Source organism: Zootoca vivipara, chromosome 3 (assembly GCF_965207765.1).
Source record: "Zootoca vivipara chromosome 3, rZooViv2.hap1.1, whole genome shotgun sequence".
NCBI classification, from domain to species: Eukaryota; Metazoa; Chordata; class Lepidosauria; order Squamata; family Lacertidae; genus Zootoca; species Zootoca vivipara.
This window is the reverse complement of record NC_142586.1, coordinates 32,368,217-32,395,022: the sequence shown is the minus strand read 5'-3', so window position 1 is coordinate 32,395,022 and position 26,806 is coordinate 32,368,217. Positions and strand designations below refer to the sequence as shown.

The following is a 26,806-nucleotide window of genomic DNA, read 5'->3' as shown; positions in this document are numbered from 1 at the left end:
GGTACAATAGCAATGATCAATATATTCAAAATAAAACTTGCATTTTCTGCTTCAGCATTTGTCCTCAGAGGGGCAAATCAACATTGTTCCATTTTGATCATCTTTTGTTTCTCAACACATTGCCGGGCAATTGAAATTAAGATCATAACAATCAGTTAACAATCAGATGCATCCATGGAAATAAAACATCTAAACCTAATTAATCAAAATTGCAGTTCATCTGGGAGAGTTCAAGGTTGATACGAGAAGGAAAAATACAGCTTCAGTAGCCTCTGTGGTAAGGAAATTAACAAGGCAAATAGATGAGATAGAGCATAGTCTGAATTGGATTTAGTTCATGTCAAACTGGCCATCCATTTCCCCACCCCCCCTTCCAAGCAACCAAGGAAAAGTTAATCACTTTCAGGTTCCCCAAGCATCTGACCAAACACTTTTAGGTTTCTCATGTCAATGGAAGAGAGCATGTGTGGAGGCTGGACTGAACCCTACATTTATTTCTTTAAGTACACTTCATATTCAAAAAAGCTTAATAAAATCACTTTGACATGAACATAGGGAACATCTGGTTGCATTCTGCATTTCCATATTGCTCCTCATTTGCAAATATAATAATAATAATAATAATAATTCCATATTATTAGATAAAATTTGTCCTTATTTCATGAATTCCAAATGGATTTATCCATCATGACTTTCTGTTCAAAGCTTGCTTCTGTCCTTATTTCTCTTGTACACATTACAATTTTTTCATGCCACTCTAACCTTTTTCTCAGTTTGTTTAAAAAAAGTTTCTGAAATGTAGCTCTATGCTTTTCAAAATCATTTTTATTATGCATGGCAGCTAAAAGTGCTCGACTCAAAGCACCTAGGTTTTCTGAGAAATACAGCCACATCAAAATCTGTTTCTATGCCTGGCTGGCAGCGGCAAAGAAAGTAGAAGAAAGGAACTGGCAGGTCCCTATTAAGATTAGTTCATTTCTCAAACACTAGGGATGGATGAATTTGTCAATTTTTGGTCTCTCGGTTTCTCATTTTTTCCAATCTTAAATTCAGTTCTCCACATTTCTGCAGGTTGGGGGACGGCACACATGTAAATTCATCAGCATATTACTGTGATTTTTTTCCCCTAACAAATAATTTTTGTATGCAACTTTGCCTAATATACACAATTTTGCAAAGATATTTCCCCGATATAATTCACTTCCATATGCTATTTTCATAGATATATGCATTTTATGCACACTTTACCCTACTTTATTTTTTTACTGGGCTGGGGAAATTAAGAGAAATTTGAATTTCAAAGGACAGTTGTGTGTCAGTTGATGTATTCTTGATGGTAGGTTCACCTTTAAATGCAAACTTAAATTAATTTCTTCACCCGCCCACCCCGCCATCTCTGTCAAATATTTAAAGAGATTGTTTTCTACTTCATATTGTTTGACCTAAATTTACTGACTAGAGAAACTAGCATGTGAAGTGTTATCCCATATAGTAAATGAGATCCCATATAGTAAATAAATGAAGATGATCATTTGCAGGGCTTTGAGACACAAAGGATAGAGCAGTGTTTCTCAACCAGTGTGCCTCCAGATGTTTTGGGACTACAACTCCCATCATTCCTGACCACTGGTCTTGCTAGCTAGGGATGATGGGAGTTGTAGTCCCAAAACATCTGGAGGCACACTGGTTGAGAAACACTGGGATAGAGCCAAGGCTATCCCCACCCCCTTTATTTGGGGTGGGGGTGTCTTTGATGCCACACAAAGAACTTTTTGTTTTCACTGGCTTTTAAAATCTTATGCTTGTTTAGCTCAATTGCTTTATTTTTTGCTTTTTAAAAAAAAATATTTCAAATCTTAACACAGAGTTGTTTCAAAGCAGTGTTATGCGTATTGTATTATGCATTTGGTGGTTGTTTTAATTTGTTTTATTTTGTGAGCCACTCTGAGAACTCTTTGGTTATAGGAAGGCAAATGAGTCATGTATGCAAGTAAGTTTTAAAAAAAATCAGTTCAGATTGTCTCAGATGACAGGGGAGATCTAAAACACCCATTGAAGCAGCTTCCCAAGCCTGACATCCTAATCACATCTACCATGGAGTAAGTCTCATTAAACTCAGTGGGAATTACTTCTGAGTAGAGGTTCTTGGAAACTGAGCCTTAAGCCCTGTCACATATTTGGAGAATCCCTTGATAAACCTTCTTTTAACTTCGGTTCTGTGAATTTTGGCTTTGAACTTCACAGCATCCATGTATGTTCATCCATTATTTCAACCAGAGAGTGATTCAGATTCTGTCTGATTAGGCCTGGTCTGGGGCTATGGCAGGAAGCGCACATTCATGCCCACACATTCATATCATTGAACAATATGGTGATTTATATCCACCGAGATATCAGTTGAGTTATGCTGCACCAGGCTGGATTGTTGCAATATGCTCGTGTAGTGCTTCCTTTAATTTGGAAACACATGCACCTTATGCTTGTATTAGAGTAAACAAGGAATCTTTACCAGCATACATGTACCATGGCATAGCTGTCAATTTTTCCATTTTCTCGCGAGGAAGCCTATTCAGCATAGGGGAATTTCCCTTTAAAAGGGGGAGAACTTGACAGCTATGTACCATGGGCACATGTGGGCACATACAGAAGTGCATTTTCTGAAACCCTGGAGAGCTGCTAAAAGTCAGATAAAACTGAGCAGACAATACTAAGCTAAATGAACCAATGATCTTAGTATAAGGCAGCTTTCTATGCTGCTGTGGCTCCACACCAGTGCAATGCATTACTGTCCATAAGCAGCAATTTAGTTATTTGTGTGTGGAGACCTTTTAACCAGGCCTAGAAATAAATTCAGACAGGACTCAAATTTTTGGTTTGGTTTTTGGCAGAATTTAGGCTACAACTTTTTTTGATTACAAAACAAGCATAGGCTCTGGTTCGGCTAGCTCCCTGCAGCCCCGCAGGCAGCGCTGACTCTGGGCACCAACCGTAAGTCAGCCTTGGGTGAACACTTGGGACAGAGACAAGCAGGGGTGTCTGCCACACCTCCACCCAGACGAGCCCTGAACTCAGGCTCAGGGCACAACCCCGCACGGGGAAGACCAACCATGAGTCTGTGGATTCCTTCTTAAAGGAATACCCAATGCATAGGGATGGCTAGGCATCCTGCCACCCCTATCCAACTGAACAAGAGCCTATCTGCAACCTTAGAAGTTGTGATTATTTGCTACGCGGCAGGTGAAACTAAAATGGCAGCAGCCAATCAGCCAAGTGGGGAAAATTCCTGCCGTGCCCCTGTCCCAATGACAGGCGACACACGACAGCATAGTAACGTCAAGCGCAAGCCCTAAATATAGGGAGAGGTGGGCAGGTCTTTTGATGCACTGGCCCCAAAGAGGAAGCTCAGGGCATGTGCATCGGGTTAAGTAGTGGTCCCACTAGCCCAATTGCTCCCAAGCTCATGGGACCACCATAAGGGTGTTGTGGCCGCTCCAATGTTCCCACCCACGACACAAGGCCTGATTGCCAGGTTGCACCCTTGTGAGGGAGGACCCGATCATTCCAAAAAAGAAAAGTACCCTGTCTCCTCCTTTCTTCTGTGTGCCATGGCAAAACAGGAGGTCTCTGTTCCTGATGATATAATACCCCAAAGTTCTACTATGTGTCTTCAAGTACTGCGTGGCCTATTGATGCTCAGCATTTTTATTTTTTTTAGGACATGATTTTGCTTTAACGCTATATTGTAACAGTTAAATTAACTTGTAGAGAATGAACAAAGATAAACAGACAGGTGGACAAATGGGAATAACTATCAGTGAATCTCTTTATTTTATGTTCTCTGATTTGTGTTCTGAGTAATGCTTTTGTATCATCCTGGGCCTTGGAGGAGCATTTGAATGCTTCTAGAAGTTAATAAATTTTATTGCTTGTTTAAACAGCACCCTTGCCATTATGAGACCTGCTCCTGTAAACTACACTGAGGAAATCCATTAAAGAAAATCCATTCAAGTGCAGATTGTAAATAAACTCTAATTTTCTCTTGAATCAAACGCTACAATCTTATTCCCGTTAGAGTCTTCATTTTCAAGTTGGTGATATCACCGGACAACACTTGTTTCTTTCACTGCAAGCTGAAAGGGAACAGATGTTGGGAATATACCACTCTCACTCTAGAATGGGGCTGAATTTGACACACACACACACACACACACACACACACACACACACACACGGGTGAGGCCCTGTGCAGTTTATCCTGGAACAGAAGCTGTTACGAGGGAGATGGGCTTTAGCATCCAGCAGGGAGTGGGTGGCTGCCCTGCAGCTGCTTCTTCTCTTCTATTCTGGCAGCACCTTCCCTCCCTATATAGTGTAGGCTTTGCTAGTCATTGTTTATGGGGCTCAGTAGGAATTTTGGGGGGGAAGCCCCTGATTGGCCTTTGGAACTCCTCCCTTTTTTTTTTACCTGCATCACACTGTAGGGTAATTCTAATTGGCTTGGAGTGGCTTCAGTTGGCATGAGCACCTGAGAAAATTTTGATTGGTTATACCCAAGGTATTATTTGGTTAAGGGCCCTCTATGGTCACCTCCCACAGCCTTTGGCTTAAGTATTCTTTCGGGGTGCCCTTTAGGCATGTGCTGAATCCTGATACAAAGATATAACTAGTGAAGCTGGCATGAAACAGTTATAATATTACCTGCCTTGGTTGTACCAGACAGTAGCCACTTAGCTTCTGCATTCTTGATAAATTTGATGTTTTATTTTTTCCTTCAAAAAAAAATACATCTTAAACATGGCACACAGTCAGGTGTGGTGTATATTATAGAAAAAGGCAAGTAGCTTTATGTTTCCAAAGCCCACATGCTTACTATGGGGAGCCAGGCACAAACATGGGGTGCCTGCATCTGATGCACACTGGTGTGGACTTGTGAAAAACCAGCAGAGACTAACGCTGCAATCCTATACCCACTTCCCTGGGAGTAAATGTATGGAACTCAATGGGTTTGTTGAACTCATTGAAGTGCTATATGTAGGCTTGCACTGTAAGGCTGCAATTCTATGCATGTGACCTGGAAGTCAGTGAGATGTACTTTTGAGTACACTGTATTTTGCATCTCTCCTTGTCTTCTGTAGGGATTAGATTTGTGGAAATAGCACACAAACCTCCTTAACTAGAATTGCCTAGAAGTTGCTTTGCACACTGATATTGCATCTCTGCACTGACATCTCTTTCTGCAGTGTCAGCATAATGCTGTTATCTTTTGTGATGTCGTGTCAGCACAGGTGTCTTTGTACTCTATCTTTTATACATATATAGTCAATCCTAGGTGCAGAAAAGTGTATCTAACTTCTTTATGGTACTTCCTTTGGTCTAGTTAGTTCAAGTGCTCTGGCACAGTCAACAGAGCAAATACTCTTATGTCACTAGATTCGTGCATACAATTAATGGAATTCCTCAACATAAATTGTTCTAATTATATTTGAAGTAGGAGTCTATTACAGTTGGCTTATTTGTATTTTGTGTGTATCTTGAAAGGCATATTGCAATATTGCATTCTGGGTGGTATTGGTGAATAGTCTACCTTAAACTAAGGCTTGTGTACAAATTACATTACCCACAATCCAAAGGTACCCTGTAGTTTCTTGTGAAATATTGCTGTTTATCGTGCTCCCCACCCCCACCACCAGATTTCATCTAACTTGAAAATTGTAGCCATGTTGAATTTGCAGTAAAGCACAGGGGTGTACATTTAAGAGCCTGACCTTTCCTTCCAGTAGACGATGTGTTCAACATTGTGTCCACCCAGCTGCTGGCATCCCCACCCTAGCTGCAATCCATGTCGCCCCTTTGGCTCTGTTAGTGTCAGAACCCTGATGTTGGTTGGGCTAAAGTTTCAGAGGATCAAGAAGTGGCAGGGGTGGTGGTTAATATCCAACACTGGATTTTGATCTCTAAACTCCATCCCTGATGTCATAGGATAAGTGATTATAGAATTGCAGCCTCAATCACCATGATAATTATGGGAGGAGTAGGAAGAGGAAGGGGACGAAAGAGGTGGAATTACCACAGTTTTCTTTTCCCTGATGTCAGAAATGGAGATCCCATCTGTACTATGGCCCCCGAGATGCTTTTCCAATGACTTTTGGATGACACCTTAAATTTCCAACTAAACTCAGACAGAATTCTGTGTACGATTTTCCATAACTTTCAGTGATAACCCATCATTTCTTCATTTATTGGTTATTCCTCTTTTCCACAGCAGTTAGCAACAATTACACACACACACACACACACTGTATATTCCTGCGTACAATACTACTTTTTAACCCAGGAGAATCTTCTCAAAAGTCGGGGGTCGTCTTATACGCCGGGTCGTATTTCTTATACGGCGAGTGTATCTTGACTGGAAAAGTTGGGGGGTCATCTTATACGCCGGAATATACGGTGTGTGTGTGTGTGTGTGTGTGTGTGTGTGTGTGTGTGTGTGTGTGTATATATATATATATACATACACCAACCCAAAGCATAAGGTGGCATTTTGCATAGCAGGACAACAAAATGCACAAGCTCCTTTTGTCTTTGTTTGGCTGTTTAAAGCTGACATTCCTGAACATGGGAAGTTTTTGTTGAAAACAGTCATTGCTTATTTTGTATAAACAACCCCCTAGAAATGCTTGTGCGTTTAAATGGTCTAGCAGTAATGCTGAGCTGCAAGAAAACTAAATAGCAAATAAAAAAAGCAATAAGGCTTTAAAATCTAGTTCGGGGCCACCCTCTGAGCTGCAGACAGTACAATATTAAGGCCAAACTACATATTATGTGCAAGATCTCTGATCTCCCAACAAATGTATTTTCACTAAGCAGCAGCCTTAGAGGCGCCAAAATTGGATTGAAGCAGCAGTGCTGGGAGAAAGGGATTTAACCCTGTCCTATGTACTGTCTAAATCCCCCTCAGCTGCTGTGTAGCCCACTGTGGGAAAATACAGGCACCTGCATTTTTCTCCCCGAGGGGGCGAAATTTAGATTCAGAAAATGGCGGGGAGGAAAGGTTGCCCTTCCTTCCCCCTGTAGTGCTGCTCTAATCCAATTCACACAAAAACCTGCACACACCTGCACCTACCCAGCAACACACCACCAGCATGACTGTGCTAGCTTTTAAGTGAAAATGACACTTTGGGAGATCAGTCAAAGATATCCTGCATAATGTGAAGTTTAGTGCCTTCCAGTGAAGTGAATGAATTAGGATACGCGGGGAAAGTTAGTGTATCTCACCTTCCCAGGTCGGTTTTCTGTGTAGATTCCTTAAAGCTTTCTGCCCAGCCTGGCAATGTGGAAGCATCTAACCCTTCCTAATCTTGCCGCAGCTTTCTGTTTCTCACATGAAGTCGGCTGGTGGTTGCTAGGCAACCGGAACTGCCAAGTTCCATATGGAGGCTAGATATTAATGGCCATTACACACTTCCCTCGCATCAAAATTAATAGGGAATAAAGTGTTACAGCAAGGTTGGGTTTCTGTGTGTGTATATGATAGAGAACTTGTGAACCGGGCAACAATAATACTGGCCAAAGGGGTTAATCCTGGCAAGAATGTTCCTAGTTTTGTGTGTGCATAAGCCTGTGCCACTAAGAAACATTGGGGAAAGATAAATAGCATTAGGTCAGAAAGATTTTATTTATTAGTCCTACATATCTATATTGATTATTGCGGCTTTTGTGGCCTGTCAAGAGATAACTGACAAAAATTTGCATAAAAACATGTTTAATAATAATAGCAGCAGCAGTAGTGGTGATGCTATCATTTCTATTATTTTGCTTAATGTTCCTGCCTGTTTTCAAGAATTAAATGGGAATGAAAACATATTTCAGCACTGTGGAATAGACACTTTCACTAAGGCTCCATTACCAGACCAGATAATCTGGTAAAGCAGTTAGATAACTCTTAACTAGCGAGAGGTGAACTGAGTTGAGATTACCTTGCCTCTCTAACAGAAGCTGGTAGTCATTCTGTCTCTGTGATGCAGTTTCAGAGGAACCAAGTCTCATTAAAGCAGGGATGGTGAATCTCAGGGTCAGGGGCCATATACTGTCCTCAGGACCTCTCTATTTGACCCTCAGATGGCTCTCCCTAGTCCACACATCCAACATCCACTGCACTGCCTACTTTTGCATTGGGACCTAGAAGCTGTTCCTGATGGAACTGGGACTGAAAAAGGGTCCCCATCAGTGTATTAGAGTTTTGCTCCCAAGTAGTCGGGAGTAATAGAAACCATTTACAAGAAAGCTGCCCTATTCTGAAAGTTCTACCATTGTATGCTCTTTCTGACTTATCCCATTGGCTTTTCCCACTTAAAGAGTAGCGCTGAACTCTGACTTTTTGGCCTAGTTCAATTTACACATGTCATCATTGGACACTTCCCAAGGCCCACCCTCCAGCAGAAGACCCATTACTGCTGGGAAGTTCATTGTAGGCAATACAGGCACTGTATAGTGTCATACTGTATTCCAAATGTGTATGTATATTGAAATTGTCTTGATTACTTTTTGGAAATGTTTATACCCCCAGGATTGTATCCTCCTTAATCATGGATTATTTTCAAATGCTGAAGAAGTAAGCCAGAAGCTATACTTAGAATGGGAGCTATTAAACAATAAGTTGATAAAGAATTATCTTAGACACTTTAATTTCTATATTGTTCAATTAACCAAATAATTTCAAAGTGTTTTGCATCCACTTATGCAAATATTGCAATTTCCATATATAACAGCAAACTCCCAAAACTTCCTCTTTCTTAAATATTTCTTATCTATTGATAATTATTTTTTTGTCTTTCACCCCACAAGGTATGGAAGGATCTTCTCATCAGTGATTCAGTTGATAGGTGGTGGGATCTGCCAGTTTCAGTACCCTCAGTTTCTCATTTTCCCAGTCTCTTCATTGTGCAGCAATATGCATTAAAAATAAATAAATCCTTAAGGGCTAAGGAGCAGGACTTTTTCTTTGATAGCAACCACTCCACAGAATCAACAGCTAAGGGGAAACATTTATCTTCTTTCACCAACCAGTGAAAATTTACCTCTTTCTTCAAGCTTTTCCAATATCAGTCTGATTTTTAAATTATTATTACAGTTGGTATTTGCTGCGTTGTTCGTTTTATCTATTTTTTTAAAAAAAAGTATTTCATTTGCTGCTTTATTGTATCTTTTGCTTTGTGTGACTATATATTATTATTTTTCCTGCACAAAAGCAAACAACAAATTCAATCAATAATAGTGAAAATATTATTCTTCAGAAATATTATAGGAATGTAGCAGTAATGGATGACAGAATTTTCTTCTGCGTTTGTGAGCCTAGAGACAATCTGTTTCTATTTTGGTAAAGCATGATGTGAAAGAAATATTATGTTGCTGTAAAAGAAAAAGAAAAACGTAGGTTCTTTTTGCATGCTGCTTTGTCCATTTTTATATCTTACGAAAGCTTTCTGGTTATCCTTGCTATGCAATATTTAAGAAGGGACTAGGATTTTGATTTTATTTCCCCTCCAGTAATCTTCATTGGAACACAACAGAGATAAAGAGTTGCTGTGGCTTACTTTCTCTGTGTGTTTCATGCAGATTCTTTTTTTAAAATCCAAAAATAAGAGTTAGTAGTTGAGGGGCTCTGTTTATCAGCTATTTCAACATAAATTAATCTACATCACTATCAGCCAGTACCACAACACAATTAGGACAAACCATTTCACTTAAGTCTAATTTAATCCTATTAAATCCAACAGAAATAGAGCATTTTGAATCAACATCTCCACCAACATCCAAACTGAATGTTCAAAAAGAAAACCAGTTGGGGTTCCGGTTTCCGCCGGCAGGAATGGCGGACCTGTTTTCCATCCCTCTGACCTTCGTAAGGAATTTGGCGGTTGCTAGGGGAGTAAATGGCAACCCCCTACCCTCTCCGGGGGTTACGGAGAGGGGCCGCTGGCCCGCGATGCCCCCAGACCCACTCCGACTGTTTATGGAATGGGGGGAGCTTGGGCTGAAAAGCACTTACGAGGGCCAGGACTCCCGGACGCTAATCTGCATGGCGGGGATTTCCATGGTTAAAGAAGATAATTAGGCTTAAATCTATGGACATACTTCAGAAGGAGGGGAAGAAGCGCTGTTTACTGCTGAGAAATCTATGCTGCTGAGGGAGAGGAGTTAAAGGCTGTATATCATCTGGAAGAAGGATTGATGGGGACGGAGCGATAAGGGAATGGAGTTTTATTTTTCTTCATATGAGTTACTTCGTACCTTCCCAGACGCGATGTCCTGGCTTGTTTGGAGTGAAAGAGAAGCAAAAGACTGTGTGAGTTGAACTTTATAAACTGTTGTTACTGAGCATATTTTTTAAAGATGTGGAGTTGCCGATGAGAAAAGCCCCCCCCCCCCCCTAGTCGGACGGAAGGAGTCCTGGACGCGTTCAGAGGATTTATGAGCTGTGACGCACTTTGAATTGGAGCAGCGACCTGAAGCTAAGTTCAGCTATAGGGCAAGGAGATCCATTAATTTACCAAGAGTTTATGGTTTGATGTTTGGGTCTTCTGCCTGGAAAAGCTGTAAATTTTATAAAGATCGTTAATCTTCATGGCTATGAGAGAAAACGAAAGTGATTTGAGCTTTTTAAGATGGCGCTGCTTCGAAGCAACAGGGAGCTACAGACTAAGAAGATTTATGGGGAGGCTGGACTGATTAACCCACACAGGAGAAAGAACATTTGTGAAACCTTGTTTGATATTTATCTCAGCAGCTGGGAAACAATCGGTTGAAAGTGGAAAACATCTATGTGACTGTAAGGGGAAGATCTGAACTTGGAGGACGATTTGAACTTTAGAAAAAAGACGGCAGTGGACGGTTGCGAGGAATCCCCAATTTCTTGAAGCATGGGAACCCAAATAAAAAATTCTTTAGATGATTTGGCATAACATTCGGTTTGATTGATATATATATGTGTATAATTTGAAATAATGAATGTGATATAATTGGTTTTAATTGGAAAATTAATAAAATATATTTTAAAAAAACAAACAAAAAGAAAACCAGTTAACAGAAACAGCCTCCCCTTCAGTGCAGTCCCCTTCATTTAAACAGCCTGTGCAGCCTATTCCACAGTGACATTTTGCTGCATGGTTGTGGAGCTGAAAGGAGAAGCTGTAAGGGAGTCAGCCTCAGACCCCAGTGGTGATGGTAGACCACAGAAGCCCATGTGTTGGTAACCCCAAGGCTGCCCTTGGGCTTGGTCTGGAAGCTCCAGCTGGTGAAGAGTGTGTCAGCAAGACTTATAATGGGGGCACATAACTGCCAACATGGGGCACCATTGTTAAAACAGTTGCACTGGTTGACCATCTACTACTGAGCCAGATTCATTAATTTACGAAGGCCAAGTCAACTTAGGTTATCCCAGCTCAGTCACTAAGACCATCTGTAGGAGCATGGCTGGTTATTCCATGAATTGATCAGGCTCATGTGACATCAACATGAAACCAAGCCTTCAGAGTTATGGGGAAAATGTTCCTCCAATAGAGATTCAGCAGGCACCTTCTGTATTGACTTTCAAGTGTTTGCTGCCATGCTTAAGCAAACAATTAAGAAAAAAACATTTTCCATAATAGACAGCTGGTAATGATTTGTTTTTATTATTATTTTCTTTACTCTTACTGCGTTTAAATGGTTGTGAGAACCACATTGATTTTTTTAAAAAATGAAATTGTGGTATATAAATATTGCTAATATAAATAAATAAAACAGGAACCACATCTGCAGGCTGACACAGTGCAGAAGTGCTATATGTGAGCTGAGGGCTCATTCTCAAGTGGGGCAACTGGTGCATCATAGAATCATAGAATCATAGAATCATAGAATCATAGAGTTGGAAGAGACCACAAGGGCCATCCAGTCCAACCCCCTGCCAAGCAGGAAACACCATCAAAGCATTCCTGACAGATGGCTGTCAAGCCTCTGCTTAAAGACCTCCAAAGAAGGAGACTCCACCACACTCCTTGGCAGCAAATTCCACTGCCGAACAGCTCTTACTGTCAGGAAGTTCTTCCTAATGTTTAGGTGGAATTTTCTTTCTTGTAGTTTGAATCCGTTGCTCCGTGTCCGCTTCTCTGGAGCAGCAGAAAACAACCTTTCTCCCTCCTTTATATGACATCCTTTTATATATTTGAACATGGTTATCATATCACCCCTTAACCTTCTCTTCTCCAGGCTAAACATACCCAGCTCCCTAAGCCGTTCCTCATAAGGCATCGTTTCCAGGCCTTTGACCATTTTGGTTGCCCTCTTCTGGACACGTTCCAGCTTATCAGTATCCTTCTTGAACTGTGGTGCCCAGAACTGGACACAATACTCCAGGTGAGGTCTGACCAGAGCAGAATACAGTGGTACTATTACTTCCCTTGATCTAGATGCTATACTCCTATTGATGCAGCCCAGAATTGCATTGGCTTTTTTAGCTGCTGCATCACACTGCTGACTCATGTCAAGTTTGTGGTCAACCAAAACTCCTAGATCCTTTTCACATGTACTGCTCAGCTGAATCAGAGTCCTGCTCAGTCCAACAGTGGGCCCCTCAGGAGATGGCATGGCAGAAATGGCCTAAGCTGCCTTTGCATTTTTTTATTTTTTTATTTTTTTAAAAAAACCAAATCAAATTGTTTCAGCATTCCTTTGTTTGGTTTTTCTCTTCTTCTTACTAACAGCAAGTTGTAGACGGAGCCTTCATCAGCATATATATGGCTCTGAAGCCTATTGAGTGTAATCATGGCTCTTATTGTTCTTCTCTAAGAGAAAAGGGATAGAACTCCACATGAGTTTTTAAAATGGAGAGGTTCATTTTCCTGCAAGGCAAATAAGATATGTTTATTCTATGGCAGATATTTGCATGGGTAGAAAGGCACTGTGTTGCACAAGGCAGTGCTTTTCTTCTGGTGGTACTCAAGGGTATGTAGTACCAGCAGCACCTTTTTTAAAAGGTTAAAAGTGAGCACCTTTTCTTTCTTTCTTTCTTTCTTTCTTTCTTTCTTTCTTTCTTTCCTTCCTTCCTTCCTTCCTTCCTTCCTTCCTTCCTTCCTTCCTTCCTTCCTTCCTTCCTTCTGAAATGGCACAAGGTAATAACAACACCCTCAGTGCCTTAGCAGTCTCTGCCATCTCCCAAAGTCTTTGGGCTGCTCTCGGTTATGATGAAGTGAGTGCTAAAGAGGGTTTATTCTTTGCCCAAGAGCTCCTTATGGGCTCCACTGAAAGCAGTTCTGGGTGTTAACCACACTTTATTGTTGGCATAGCATGCCACATTAGAGGACATTTCAACTTTGTGAAGATAAACACAACCATAACTCTCAGCACGATGTCACGCGGCACAGACTCCTCTGACAGAATAAAACATAGGTTCCTTGTAATTCTGGGTTCATTGTGTGGAACCGAAGGTGAGGAGTATTATATCGAAGTAGCGCTGTGTCTGGAAACACAGCAACTAAGGACCATTCCACTACTTTTGCGTGGACAGGCGGAGTCCCCCCAACCCCAGGTGACCCCCTAGCAGAATAATGACTCAAGACAACGTGCTATGGGACTTAAATTGGCCACAACTTTATTAAGTTTCAGGTGTAGGGAGACCTTGGCTCAGGCATTGGGCGTTTATCCTTCCCAGTCCCCAGCCGGGGATCTGGGAGACTTCAGAGTTATCCAGAATGTGTGGGGATTGGGCTGGCTCTGGAGAACATATGTTCAAGCAGAGACCCTGCCCCCTGTTTTGCCGCCATCGGAGGGGAGAGCAATGACAACCTCTCGGCGTATGGCCAATGCCTCCCCCCTCAAGACCCCTTTAACGGGGAACCCTGGGATCACCACCGCAAGGGGGGGTCACCGCTTAACACACACACACCCATTTAGGAAGATAGACTTAAAGGATTCCACCCAAGGCCTGAAACAGCCAAAGTTGTGATGTTTTGCTACAGGAAAGGCAAAACCTGTCAATGCAGAAAAATTCCTTTCCAGCCCTTCAACAGCGACCCTGTTGTAGCTTGTGTACCTGTGGAGAACAGGTTAACCTGCAAAAGAAGACTTAACTGAGGGAGGGCAGGGTGGGAGAAGCTCTGAAGCTAACTGGTGCTTCACAGGTAAGATTCACCTTCTGTTGTGTGAGCAGGGTGGTCGCTCCCCTTACCTGGCCGATCCCCTGGCAACGCCTCCCCAGGCGGGATTGGGCGATTGGCTGAGGTAGGCAGAGACCTCCGAGTATCCAGCCTGGGGAGGATGAAGCCAGCCCAAACTACCAGGAGCCGCACTGGGATCCTGGAGGCTGCGTGCGACCACGCAAAAGGCGCCGCCGCCCATTTGATGTGGGGAGCGGTCATTATGTTGTAAAGCAAGAGGCTATCCTGAAAGCAACCTAAGAATTCAAGTATAAGCCGTAAATAAAGGGGGAAAGGGGGCATGTTCCAAAGTGATTTGCATGGACTTCTGAAAAGTGGATCCACAAAAACCATACTTTGCACCAATAGATGTTTGAGCAGCTGTGAAATATGCATTTTCAATGCCCATCTAAGAATGTTAGAAAGAATGTGGATTTCTTTGCACTTTTTGCTATTTTGTGTTTCTTTAAATTTATTTGTGTGTGAGAAGGAAAGAGAGAAAGAGATCTGTATTTTTGCAATCTGGAGATGGAATAGCTGGTTCTTTGCTCGAGTGCCACATTCATCTTCATGTGGGCTCCCTTTACAGCTATAACTAGCCTAAAAGGTAGCGCGGGGGGGGGGGGAGAGATTTTGATGCTGCAGCATTTAGTGTGCAGCCCAACTGATGGGACTTACTCCCAGGTAAGAGACTATGAGATCTAGTCAACCGGTTAGAATAACAACAACAACAACAACAATTTATTATTTATACCCCGCCCATCTGGCTGGGCTTCACCAGCCACTCTGGGCGGCTTCCAACAGAAGAATAAAATAATCGATTAAAGATTAAAAGCCTCTCTAAACAGGGCTGCCTTCAGATGTCTTCTAAAAATCTGGTAGCTGTTTTTCTCTTTGACATCTGATGGGAGAGCGTTCCACAGGGCGGGCGCCACTACCGAGAAGGCCCTCTGCCTGGTTCCCTGCAACTTGGCTTCTCGCAACGAGGAAACCGCCAGAAGGCCCTCGGCGCTGGACCTCAGTGTCTGGGCAGAACGATGGGGGTGGAGACACTCCTTCAGGTATACTGGACCAAGGCCATTTAGGGCTTTAAAGGTCAGCACCAAAACTTTGAATTGTGCTCGGAAACGTACTGGGAGCCAATGTAGATCTTTCAAGACCGGTGTTATGTGGTCTCAGCGGACGCTCCCAGTCACCAGTCTAGCTGCCGCATTCTGGATTAGTTGTAGTTTCTGGGTCACCTTCAAAGGTAGCCCCACGTAGAGCGCATTGCAGTATCCAAGCGGGAGATAACTAGAGCATGCACCACTCTGGCGAGAAAGTCTGCAAGCATGTAGGCTCTCAGCCTGCATACCAGATGGAGCTGGTAGACAGCTGCCCTGGACTCAGAATTGACCTGTGCCTCCGTGGACAGCTGTAAGTCCAAAATGACTCCCAGGCTGCGCACCTGGTCCTTCAGGGGCACAGTTACCCCATTCAGGACCAGGGAGTCCTCCACACCTGCCCGCCTCCTGTCCCCCCCAAACAGTACTTCTCTCTTGTCAGGATTCAACCTCAATCTGTTAGCCGCCATCCATCCTCACACGGGAGAATTGTTTCACTCACATGCAAATATTTTTCAGTGTAGGCTGCTATCCTGTGCTTACCTGAAATCACATCCTGTGCTTACCTGAAATTACATCATGCTCTGGCACAGGAGGGGGGTTGGAGAGCAGGCGGTAGCAGGGCTGGTGCGCGTCCTGGGGGCGGGTCACGCTGCCACCAGGGGCGTGGTGCACATTCTGGGGGCAGGGCGCACTGCCTACGGGGGTGGGGCACCCAGCACGGGCGGGGGGCAGCTGCGATGGAACCCTACTGGGATCACGCTGCCGGGGGCGGTACGCTCTTCCCACACTCCTTTTCCTCTGCCAGTGCATAAGCTTGCCTAGGGTTATACTGCTAATGGATTCACTGTGCAGGAGTAAGTCCTGTTGAGTTCAATAGAGCCTACTCACTCTATAGTAAGTGTGCTGAGATCTGCACTGCACAGCATGCAATTAACTGAATAAGATTTCCTTTACCATCTGAGAGCCCTAAAGCCACTCTGGAATACTATGAAAGTTAGAGAAACATGGGTTGTATTCAACATAGCACTAAGGATATTGTTCCTTCAGTGCAAGCATTTATGCTTGCTGACAGAAGACTCTCCCCACTCCTTTCCCTGTGAGTTGTTCTGTAGGGTCTCTCAACCCTCTGGAGAAGGTTAGGGGATTGGGGGGGGGGAGAGTCCAGTTGACATAGTGGTAATAATTGCACTGACTAGTGCAACAATTTATTCAAATGCAGTCCTTTGTTGCTTTCAGTCATGTATCCATAAAAAAGCAATAATGGCATGTGGTCACGACTAGTAGTATTCTACCCATTGGTAACACTAGGATTACAATGAAAGAGTTCATATATAAATGTGATCAGAAATGCTTTTATGGTCTAATTGAAAAAGTCTTGATAATGCACTTCAGGAAAAGAGGTGTTAAGACATTTAAAAGTAGAATTCTGTGATCTGATAATAGGGTGGATGTTATATATCACTCTAGACCTATTTTGGTCTTATTTCTATATATTTATTTTTTTATTCAGATATTTTGCTTAATTATATCAAATGCAACAAATATTTCTGTGGCATTCTATAGTACTTCTTTATCCTAGGAGCTATTTATTTCCATGGACCTTACTGAACAGTTTAAAGTGCAGATGAAAAGCTTTGATGAACCTGTTGTACCATTATGAACCTCTTCTTTCCCAGCACTTCTTCTGCTCTGAATTAATAATATTCATAAGCATGTTTGCAACTACTACTCAATCAAACTGGTTCAGAAGCTAGTTAAAATGATTTAGAGAAAAGCACTTGTTTAGTACACACAGGCCCCACTCCCTATTTGCATATGATCTGCAAAGAGACTGCAAAAATTATGAATTGTTTACTAAAGATTGATTGCTGGCTTGGCACATGTAGACTATTTCCTGCCCTTGTTTGTGTTGTGTGATTGCTCAAGTCATCTCATTAACATGGTGGCCTTTTTCTTCCATCACTGAAAACATGGATGATACGTCTACAAATTTGAAGAGGGAAGAGGGTAGCCAAAGACATTTAACAAATGGAACATGGTAACACTTGCAGCACATGTTCATAAGGATATTCTTCATGCTGTCCAACATAAATAAGTTGGAGATGTCACTGAGGTTTTTGTTTTGTTTTGTTTTTTGCCTGAAGCGATATAATATTTTGTGGCATTTGACCTTCTTCAGAACCACTAAAATCTTACTTTTGTGTAAATGGAAACTGATCTGTGCTTTGCATCTGCTTCTGTGTAGAACCAAAATCTGTCTGTGCACAACCATGTTTTTACTGCTGAGGCTTAGATCCACAGGCTTCCACTGAAGGAACATAATAGATAGTTGTACAATGTAACTCAAGACAAGTTTGAGGTTGTCATTTAAGCAACAAAAGCAACCATTCATTGGTAGTTTACATTCTTAAAGGTCTTAGTAAAAGGGAATATTTGATTTAATGTCAGTCATTCGACTTTAAAGCGCGTGTGCACGCGCGCGCACACACACACTAAGCCTTTTGTGAAGCCATTCTATTTTGCATCATACTCTTTTTGCCTCTAAAAGTCTCTTCCCCCTTCCCTCATTTTTGCAGTCCCCATTGTGATGGGGTCTAGTGAGCTCGACAGTTTAACTTTTAGTGTAGATCTCATGAATGCCATCATAGTATGCCAGCCCTGTATATAGTGCTATCTGCAGGTTAGGAACACAGCAACACCCCTTCCCTTGGTTCATTTAGCTGAGTCTGCACTCATTGGCAGCAGCTCTCCAGGGGTTTCAGGTAGGGCTTTTCCCTAGTCCTACCTGGAGATGCCAAGGATTTAACCTGAGACATTCTGTATGCAAGGCTGGTGGTCTGCCATGGATCTATGGCCCTTTCCACAGTTTGAGAGGGCCCATGAGCCTGGTGGGGTCTTTGCTGCTGCTGCTTCTGCTGCTGCTAACACCAAATTCAGCCCTTCTTTGCCTTTGGCCCCACTCCAAACCATCGCCCAGTGCGAGAGGGTATGGTGGGCAGGAGATTCTGCTCCTTCTCCTTGCTTCAGTAGGGCAGGAGAAAAGGCAATAGTAGCAAGGAGGAAGGGGATCAGGAAACTCCGGAGACCTATGGTGCATCCCTTGCTGGGGGGGATCTCTGCACATGATCAACGATGCCTACCTGTGATGTTGCTTTGACTGTAGCTTCCTGAACTCTAGGGCATTTAAGCATGGCAACTAAGTACGGCACTGAATGCAAGGAGCCCTGCATGGCTAGGTTTTCCCTCCCCACCCCATGTGGGGTTTAAATCAAGCTGTGCCTTCTTCAGACAGTGGCAGTCACTGCTACCAGCTGTGTTGATGGCCACCAGTTAATGGTCTTTTAAAGAGGATTAGATAAATTCATGGTTAAGTGTTTGTTTTTTACTCCAGTGATTTTATTAGACCTTTCAGTGGCTGCCGATCCAGGTTGTTTTTAGATCAGCCTGGGAGCCGGGTGTTTCCATGGCTTCCAAAGTGTTTAGTATCAGGTTTTTCTGTAGGTGTGTTGAAAATGGGTAGGGTGTTTAGTTTGAACTTCTGCATGTATGAGTTCCAAAATGCCCAATTGGCTTTATTTTGTGAAGTCAGCTTTTTATTCAGTTTCTATCCAGTTTCTTAATGACGACTGGCAGTAAGAGTTAATAATAGTTAAAAAAACGAAACTCCGCCGAATAATAAAAACAAAACTGAAAACTAAAGAATTTCATGTGTGAACCAGCTAAGATAAAAACTCTCCTGCTAAAAAGAGGAGGGCATGCTTATAGGGCTATGCCTATATTTGTAGTTTTTGTGTTCTCTGGTTTTAAGCAAAGTGCTGTTTTCTCTCCTGTTTCCATTTGTAATCTACTCAAGTAGAAGCAGCTAGGTTTTTGAACATTTAATGTACTGTGAAATTCTGCTCAGTGCTACTTGGGTGACTACAATCCATCTATGCTTTTATCAAGCACCTTTCACGTCCTCCTGTGATATGGGGTGCAAGGAAATTAAAATGTCAGAATAAAAAATTCGTTGTTCAAACAGTCATGAAGCATGAGCCAGGAAGCCACTACTTCACATCTCATATCAGTCATAAACTCGGAAGGTGGTTTTAGGCAAATCCAGCTTCTGCAGCCATTTGCAATCATAAAAATGAACTACCTTACAGGGTTGTTGTATACTTAAATAAAGTATGTAGAAAACATGCATGGTATTATACCAACAATGAAGGCAGTGAAATTTCATGTTGGAAAAGTCACACAAAATATTCAGCTCATGTAAAATCTTTCCAAGGGTTTCAGTTTTCAAAAAAATTGTCCACAAACACTAAGGGAGATTATTATTTTTTACATATTCAAACACTGTACCAGTTGATCCCATAGAAAAACCACGTAGCTGTTCTTCTGAAATTTGGGGAGACTGATGCCCCCAGAAGAGGCAACATTGCCTGAAATCTTACTCTAATTCCACCCCCAAATTTTAAAAAGTTATGGACATTTCCTTTTTTAAAAAGGACATCCATGTCTGCACATTTCATCAAAAGAAAAAAGACTCTAGCTAATTTTCAATAATTCCCAGTAGTGGAGAAATGAAGCAGCCTTGCATGAACCCTTAGCTGAATTGGGCAGCCTATGAAGCACCTCAAACCAAGGCAAACTGCTTCCCAATACACCAAATCAGGGTCCAAACAATATATTGAAGTCTGTGCACACCTCTATATCTGACATAAGTCAATATTGTCCTGGGCAAATGGACTTATCCATGCACCATTTAGCTGTTTTCCAGTGTTCCAATTGTTTTGTTCCAGATATTTCTTTTCCTTGCTCCAAGCTACCAAGTGAGAGTGCTATGTAAAAGGTTAGAGGAAATGCTAAGGGTTTTGATATGTAGAACAATAAACTCAAGGGCTTGTTGAGGACAATTTAGAAGCGATTAGATGCTACTAGAGGGCAGGGCTTGTCAACCTTAGACGCTGTGCAGAAGGAGAAATTGCAGCAGGTGAAGCTTGTAATTGCATAGTCCTACAGGGCTGAGAAAACCTACTGAAATTCCCTTTTCTGAACAACTATTATGGCACAGAAGCCTTTGAACTTATTGGAGCTCTTTTCTCCTTGCTTTGATGCTTGAGGGGAGCTGAGACTGCCATTTGATTCCAATGTATACATTGGGTGATGGCTTCAATGATGTGAGTTCTGAAAGCACAAGGATGTGTCTCTTACATTTGGTTGGTTTGTTAAATACCAGAAATACTTTCATTGTGAAATCCAGCTATGGGCTGGATCCAGAGTAATCCAGTTGTGGACAAGCTGAAAACAGCCTCACCATTTCATTGTGGTTTTCACAGTTGGTGAGCAGGAGACTCAGAGAACACCTGTGCAGGCACAACAAAGTAGTGAGTAGTGAGGGTAGCATCTACATTGTGTAGGGATCATAGGAGCCAACACTCAAGGGCCAATGTCCCTTCGGCCCCCACAATAAAATATTAGAGGGGGCCAGCCCCCCCAAGTTGATGTCATTGCCATTCAAATAGAGTGTGTGTGATTGATCATCTTGTGATTGATTATGTGGGGTGGGGCTTACCTGCTCCTCCCCATTTATTTGCGTTAGCACCCCTGCTAGGGGTTGCAGTTGTAGGTGGGTTTCAGAAAATGAAGGAAAGTTGTTGTCCACAGTTTCTACATTAGTATTTTCCCCATCACATTTTTGCCAGCTCTGAAAGCATGAGTACAGTTTCCCTATCTGTCCTTAGGTATTTTCCCTCAGTTTGCCCTTACATGGGGCCTTATAAAGTTAACTGGTTGGAGAACAGGGAGTGGCATTTAAACCATAATTCTTTGTAATTGAATTTGGAACGAAAAGGAACTTGCCTCTGTGTTGCCTTGCTCCAGACTCTTGGCATTGCTGCTCTAAAAATTTTCATCAGTGTCATGTTAGAACCAAATGTGCTGAAATCTGTGATCTCCTTTGAAGCCCAAAAGCAAGACATGCCCTTCAAAAAGCAGTCAAATTACAGTGTCACATGTTGAAGAGGACTCAGTTAAATTCAGGACCATTTTTATTTATGCATATGTATACCATACCTCATACATAGTGGGATTTTCAAAGATCATAGGAATGAAATGTATGAGGAAATGCACTGATACATATTTTCAGAACATGAAATGTTCTTTCTATTTTGTTATCTTTCAGCAACCCTTGAACATTCTTTGTGAAAAGATCTAAATAATTCTAATTCTGTGAAATGAGAATATTTCTCTGCTTGAATAAGCTGTTAAAGTGATCATGACTGGCCCATTGACCAACTGATACTTAGTTGCTTAACTCAGTGGTGTCAGGTCTGAAGATGTGCCTGACTATATATGTGGCCAGGTCAGTGGTTTCACTGGTGGTATCAATTTGACATTTTACAAAAAGGAAAAGGAAACATTTAATACTATGGATGCTCACATTGGTCAATATCCACAGTTGCTCAGTTTTCTCACATGTGATTAATGGATAATTCAGTACCAAAGGAACCCTATTGCGTTCACCTACTGTGTGCAACCACCAGGAACAGGCAGCTCAGGGCAGGTAGTCCAAGAATGTTACAATGAGTGCTGTCATCCTTGCTGCATAATACCGGTAGGCAGTAATCAGAAGGTACCATTCTTCCCCATCGTTGAATTTCTCTGCTTGTAAAACAATCCACTTGCTGATTCCTGCCTGTTTTTCAGTGTTGAATGCACAGGAACTCTGCCAACAAAACCTTTAGAGTCCTAGATTCTATTTCTTTGCCTCAGTAGTAGGTAATCAACTAATGTGCATTCTTAATTTTCCCCCTTCCTCAATAGATTCTAGCTATATCCAATACCAAGGGAATTCTTACATGGAATTTGAGGGTTTTCATTTGCAACCACAAAACAACATCAGTTTAGAATTCCAGACCTTCAGCTTCGAAGGAATCATTCTTTATATTGAACAGAACCCAAGAACAGTGGGACATTTCGTTATTCAACTTTCTGTCAGACATGGGACCTTACAGGTAATGTTTCAAATTATCATTTAAAGTACGGTTTGAGCTTCCCCACACCACACCACCAGCAGTTCATACATTTGGGTACCCATGGATGTTATTAAGTGTTTAGAAACAGTTCTTTTAAAATGGTGGTGGTGGTGGTGATGTCACTGTTTAAATTGCCCCCTTTCCGAATCCTGTTACAAGTGATAATTATGACACCTGGGGATAATATTCATGCATGATAAGGGAGGGAAGCTATGTGGGCATTGATAACAACAGTTCACATGAAAAATGTACAGGAATAGAATGTGGCAGAAGAATGTGGTCCTGCTTCACGATTGCTAGTTCATGGACTCTCAGATGAAAACAAAATACCAGTAATGCACTGAGTTAACCTATTAGGTACATCATAAATATATTAAAGTCCTCAATATCCCAATTATTCAAAGGTTTAATAAAAAGTACATCCACATTGTTCTAATGACCCCCCCCCAAAAAAAGCCCATCTTGTGTGCCTTAATGGAACTATCATTTCCAGGACTCCCTTATGGAGGAACCAAGACGGACAAACTGGTTTCCATTTCTAGTGTGGATTTGCCTAAGACTGGCATTACCCGATCTGGTGCTCTCTAGACATTTTGGATTACACCTGGATGGCACCAGTTTGGCCTAATTGATCATGTAACAAAGGGGTTTTTTTTGCATTTGCATTTGCCAGAACACAGAAATGTACACTTTTTTCATATCATATACACATTTATTTCTTCCTGCACATAATCCACTAAAGGGACTTGCTTTAAAATTATCTTGCTGTGCAGCAGTAGCTATAGCAGTATTTATTTGGAGTATATTTTTATTGCACAGTAAATGGGTAGAATTTTCAGTTTTCCTGGACTGAGACTAAAAATCATGTCTTCTCATAGTTCATACGTATAAGAACTGCTCATTATCTTGACATTTATAATGAAAAGATTAATAAAGAAATAAGCCCATGTAATTGCGGAGATGTGGCTGTTCTAGAAAATTTTGAATTGAGCGAAATTTTGTATCAGAAAACTTTCAGATGCCGCAGCAAAGAAAGCTAAATATTTGACACTGCTAAGCTCGCCTGATATTGAAGTTTGTCATCAATTCATTGTAACCCAAGGAAGTTATTCCTGTGAGAAAATAAACCCCTAGAAAAATGTCTGCCTCATGTCACTGCGCGGATGTTAAAAAAGGAGTGTGCAGTACTGAAAAACACATAAAACCTACGGGAAGCTCCCAGTGTGATTTGTGTCTGTATGAGAAGAATCATGGCTTCCACAAGCATTGTGTGAAGGAAGAGCCTTCAGTCCCCAAATCCTATTTCAGAGCACTTGTGATTTACTTATTGGCACACAGACTAATAGATCAGCTCCTGCTTTTCATTAATTCACATTAATGGATACCACAGAGTGCAATTAAAGGCATGATTCTACACAGCACGCATTGCCCAATGCTTTCCCATTTGCACAATGGGGCTTCTGCTTTTTCCTTTCCCAACCAACTGGAGCAGATTTCGAGGGCATGCAGCGGGAGCTGCAGAGGGGAGGAAAAGGAGCAGGCAGGTGCCCACTTGTGCTATGTTTGCTTTCAACCAGTATATACAAATAAACTATACACAACACAGGTTTATAAAGTGTGGATTAGCAAGGGCGCTGACTTTCAGCGCCATTAATGTTGAAGGTAATAGCCTACGAAAGGATCATCAGAAAATGAAGCTGATCTACTCATTCCTAATCTTATTTGCAGCAAAGGAATCATGGATTTCCTTTTCAGTTACTGGCTTAGACATCTAATAGCAATATTTATATTTTGATCAAAGTTTCTTGGTGCTAGCTGGCATGGCCCAGAGTTGCATATGCACAGGAATTGTCCTTCTCTGTCCGTTAAAAATATGAGCTTCAGTGTGCATACAAGCATCTGCCACTGAATGCGCAATGCGGTTTTGCCTTCACAGATGAACAAGAGAAACCCCTGCATGCATGTCTGCCATGGGCCATGGGAAAGGGAAGCATTTCCTCTTGTGTCCTGATTTCACTCATTCATGTTTCAGCTTTTAAAAATTACTGATGCTTTGCAATTACAATAAATTATCTCCCCCTCCCCACTTCCTTTATTCAGTACCAATTTGTATGCGACAGCGTAGGAGAAATTAGAAACATCAGTACTAATGTGAGAGTGGATGATGGACAGAAATACAGAGTGCACATTAGGTAAGTTTATTACTTATTTCTTTGTTTTGCTATTCACAGTGTCTGAGTTCATCTTGGAGGATAATGAGCCAATTGATCAGTTCAGTCTGCAAGGTTATCCTGGTTTACACCCTGAGATGCAGACCTAACATTAATGAAGTCAATTGAAACTTGACCTCGACTTCAGCAAAGTGCAATACCAATTATCATGGGAATGATGTAATTAATTAAGATTTGTGACTTGTTCCCATCCCAGAAGGATCACAGCAAGAAACAGTTATTTTCAAAGAAACAATATTCCGCTTGTAGGCTTATCTATAACCTTCAGCGGCCACTGGCTATTCCAAATAAATGGGCAGTTGATGTGCAAGAGTTTTACAGCCCTAACTAGGATTTCCATCCAAACCAGCGGTGGGAAACCTGTGGCCCTTCAGATGGCGTTGGACTCCAATCCCCAAGTGCTGCAGCCAACATGACCATAGTTCAGGGCTGATGGGAATCACAGCCCAGGAATACCTGGAGGCACACAGGTTCCCCACACCTAATCTATTGTTGTTGTTGTTGTTGTTGTTTAGTCGTTTAGTCGTGTCCGACTCTTCGTGACCCCATACTATTGTCACTATTGTGACATCTATACTATTGTCTGAAACCAGGTCTTCAAGTAGATTTGCAAACTCTGTTTTACTTGTCATTAACCATTGTTCAAGTTGATGCAGAACACTGAACTGGGGTTAAAGTATAAAGCCAACAATGGAGAAAAGGGACAATGTGCTGCACAGAGGGGAACAGAGGAGCAGAGGAAGCAAAGGTTTCTGAGGCTGGCTCCTGATGCACTAGCACTATGCTTGCACCAGACCACAGTGTTGAAGTCCTGCTGACAGCTTGGTGCCCCTTCCCCACAATTAAGCACATGGTGTCACCTTATTTATTAACCTGGGACAGTATGGTACAGTGAATTCCAATGGAGCAGAATACTTAAAAATTCAATAAGCAAGTTAACTGAGCAATAAGATAGGGCAGGAGCGTATTGTTCATTTTTTAAAAAATGGCAGTGTTGGTGCCTTAAGACTGAGACCATAAGGCCAGGTGCCTTTCTCCACCACTGCTTATCATTAGTAGACACTATCACACACCATGAAGTTTCTTATTGGAATTATAAAATGTTAATTTTGAGAGAAAGCGTGCAGGGCAGATAGAGCTAACAGCTTTTAAAGGTAAGACATGAACTCTGTCTGGTTAGATTAAAACCATCTCTACTAGTTTAAAAATGCTAATGTTGGTACTAATGGGTTTCGTTCGAAAGAATGAAAAAAGCTTATACTTTTCTTTATAAATTTGCTGCTTGTGTACTAATGCACATCTCATCCTTGATGTTGCAATAGCCGGTTGCCCAGACAATGAGCACAGTGATATTTAACACTCTGCTTAGGGGCAAATCTCAGTTTCTACTTATGTGTCCCCAAACCATGGCTCCTCCTCATACATTCTGGCGCCAGGTAGAGGCAACTCTCTTCCCCCAGACCTTTGAGTAGCTTTAGTGACTATTTGAGAAAGCAACGACAGACAGATGAGTTAATGCTATGCGTTGAGTGTGGTTTATTGTTTCTACATTATTGCTTCCCACCCCAGGATCACTTGTGAAGAGAGGTGAAATATAAGTGTTACACAGTTTCTAAAGAATAAAGAGATATATGTGAATGGTTATCTCCGACAATACAATTACAGATACCTAGTTAGGAGAAATCCTCTCTGAAAGACATTCAGGCCTTCACTATCATGTGATAGTGAAAATGACCAAAAGGACCTACTATGGGTGTGTGTTACTAACCATTCATCTGAGCACAAAATCCAGCAAGCTCATGTTCTGGCAAATGCACATACAAAAAAACTAAGCTGGATTGAAACCAATTAACTCTCTCTGAATAGTGCAAAGTCATTCTTAGGCAGGCTATGGACTCAGCCACTGGTCAGTCAAACATTCAGTCCTCTCAAATATCAGAAATGTGTTTCCCACCAAACTGAAATACTGTAGATGGAATACCACAGGTTTGCCAACTGAAAATGGTAGCCTTCACATGCTTACAATGTGTAGCTATGGAAACATGGCGAGGGGCGGAGGTGACCCTTCCTTGAGGTGGGGAAGAAGCAGGTGCCTCAGGTGGCAGATGTGCAAGAGACAGCACTCTGCCTGCCTGCCCGCCCGCCCCTCCACTCCTGCTACTGGTGAAATGCCCCCTTTCACCGGGAGTGTTCCGTCAGGCTACTTTGCCGCTCATCTTTAATGGCCCTGGGATGGAGGAGGCGAAAAAGCCATGGTGCACTGGTTTCATGGTTTCTTA

General features: G+C 42.0%; 1 protein-coding gene across 1 annotated transcript in view; it reads left to right on the top strand.

Annotated features, from left to right (window-relative positions):
- EYS (EGF-like photoreceptor maintenance factor) overlaps positions 1–26,806 on the top strand; it is a 396,345-nt gene that overhangs the window by 158,728 nt on the left and 210,811 nt on the right. The window contains exons 14-15 of the mRNA XM_088665821.1: positions 22,085–22,275; positions 24,397–24,488. Coding sequence (XP_088521947.1) covers positions 22,085–22,275; positions 24,397–24,488 — 283 coding nt within the window. The remainder of the gene's footprint in view (positions 1–22,084; positions 22,276–24,396; positions 24,489–26,806) is intronic.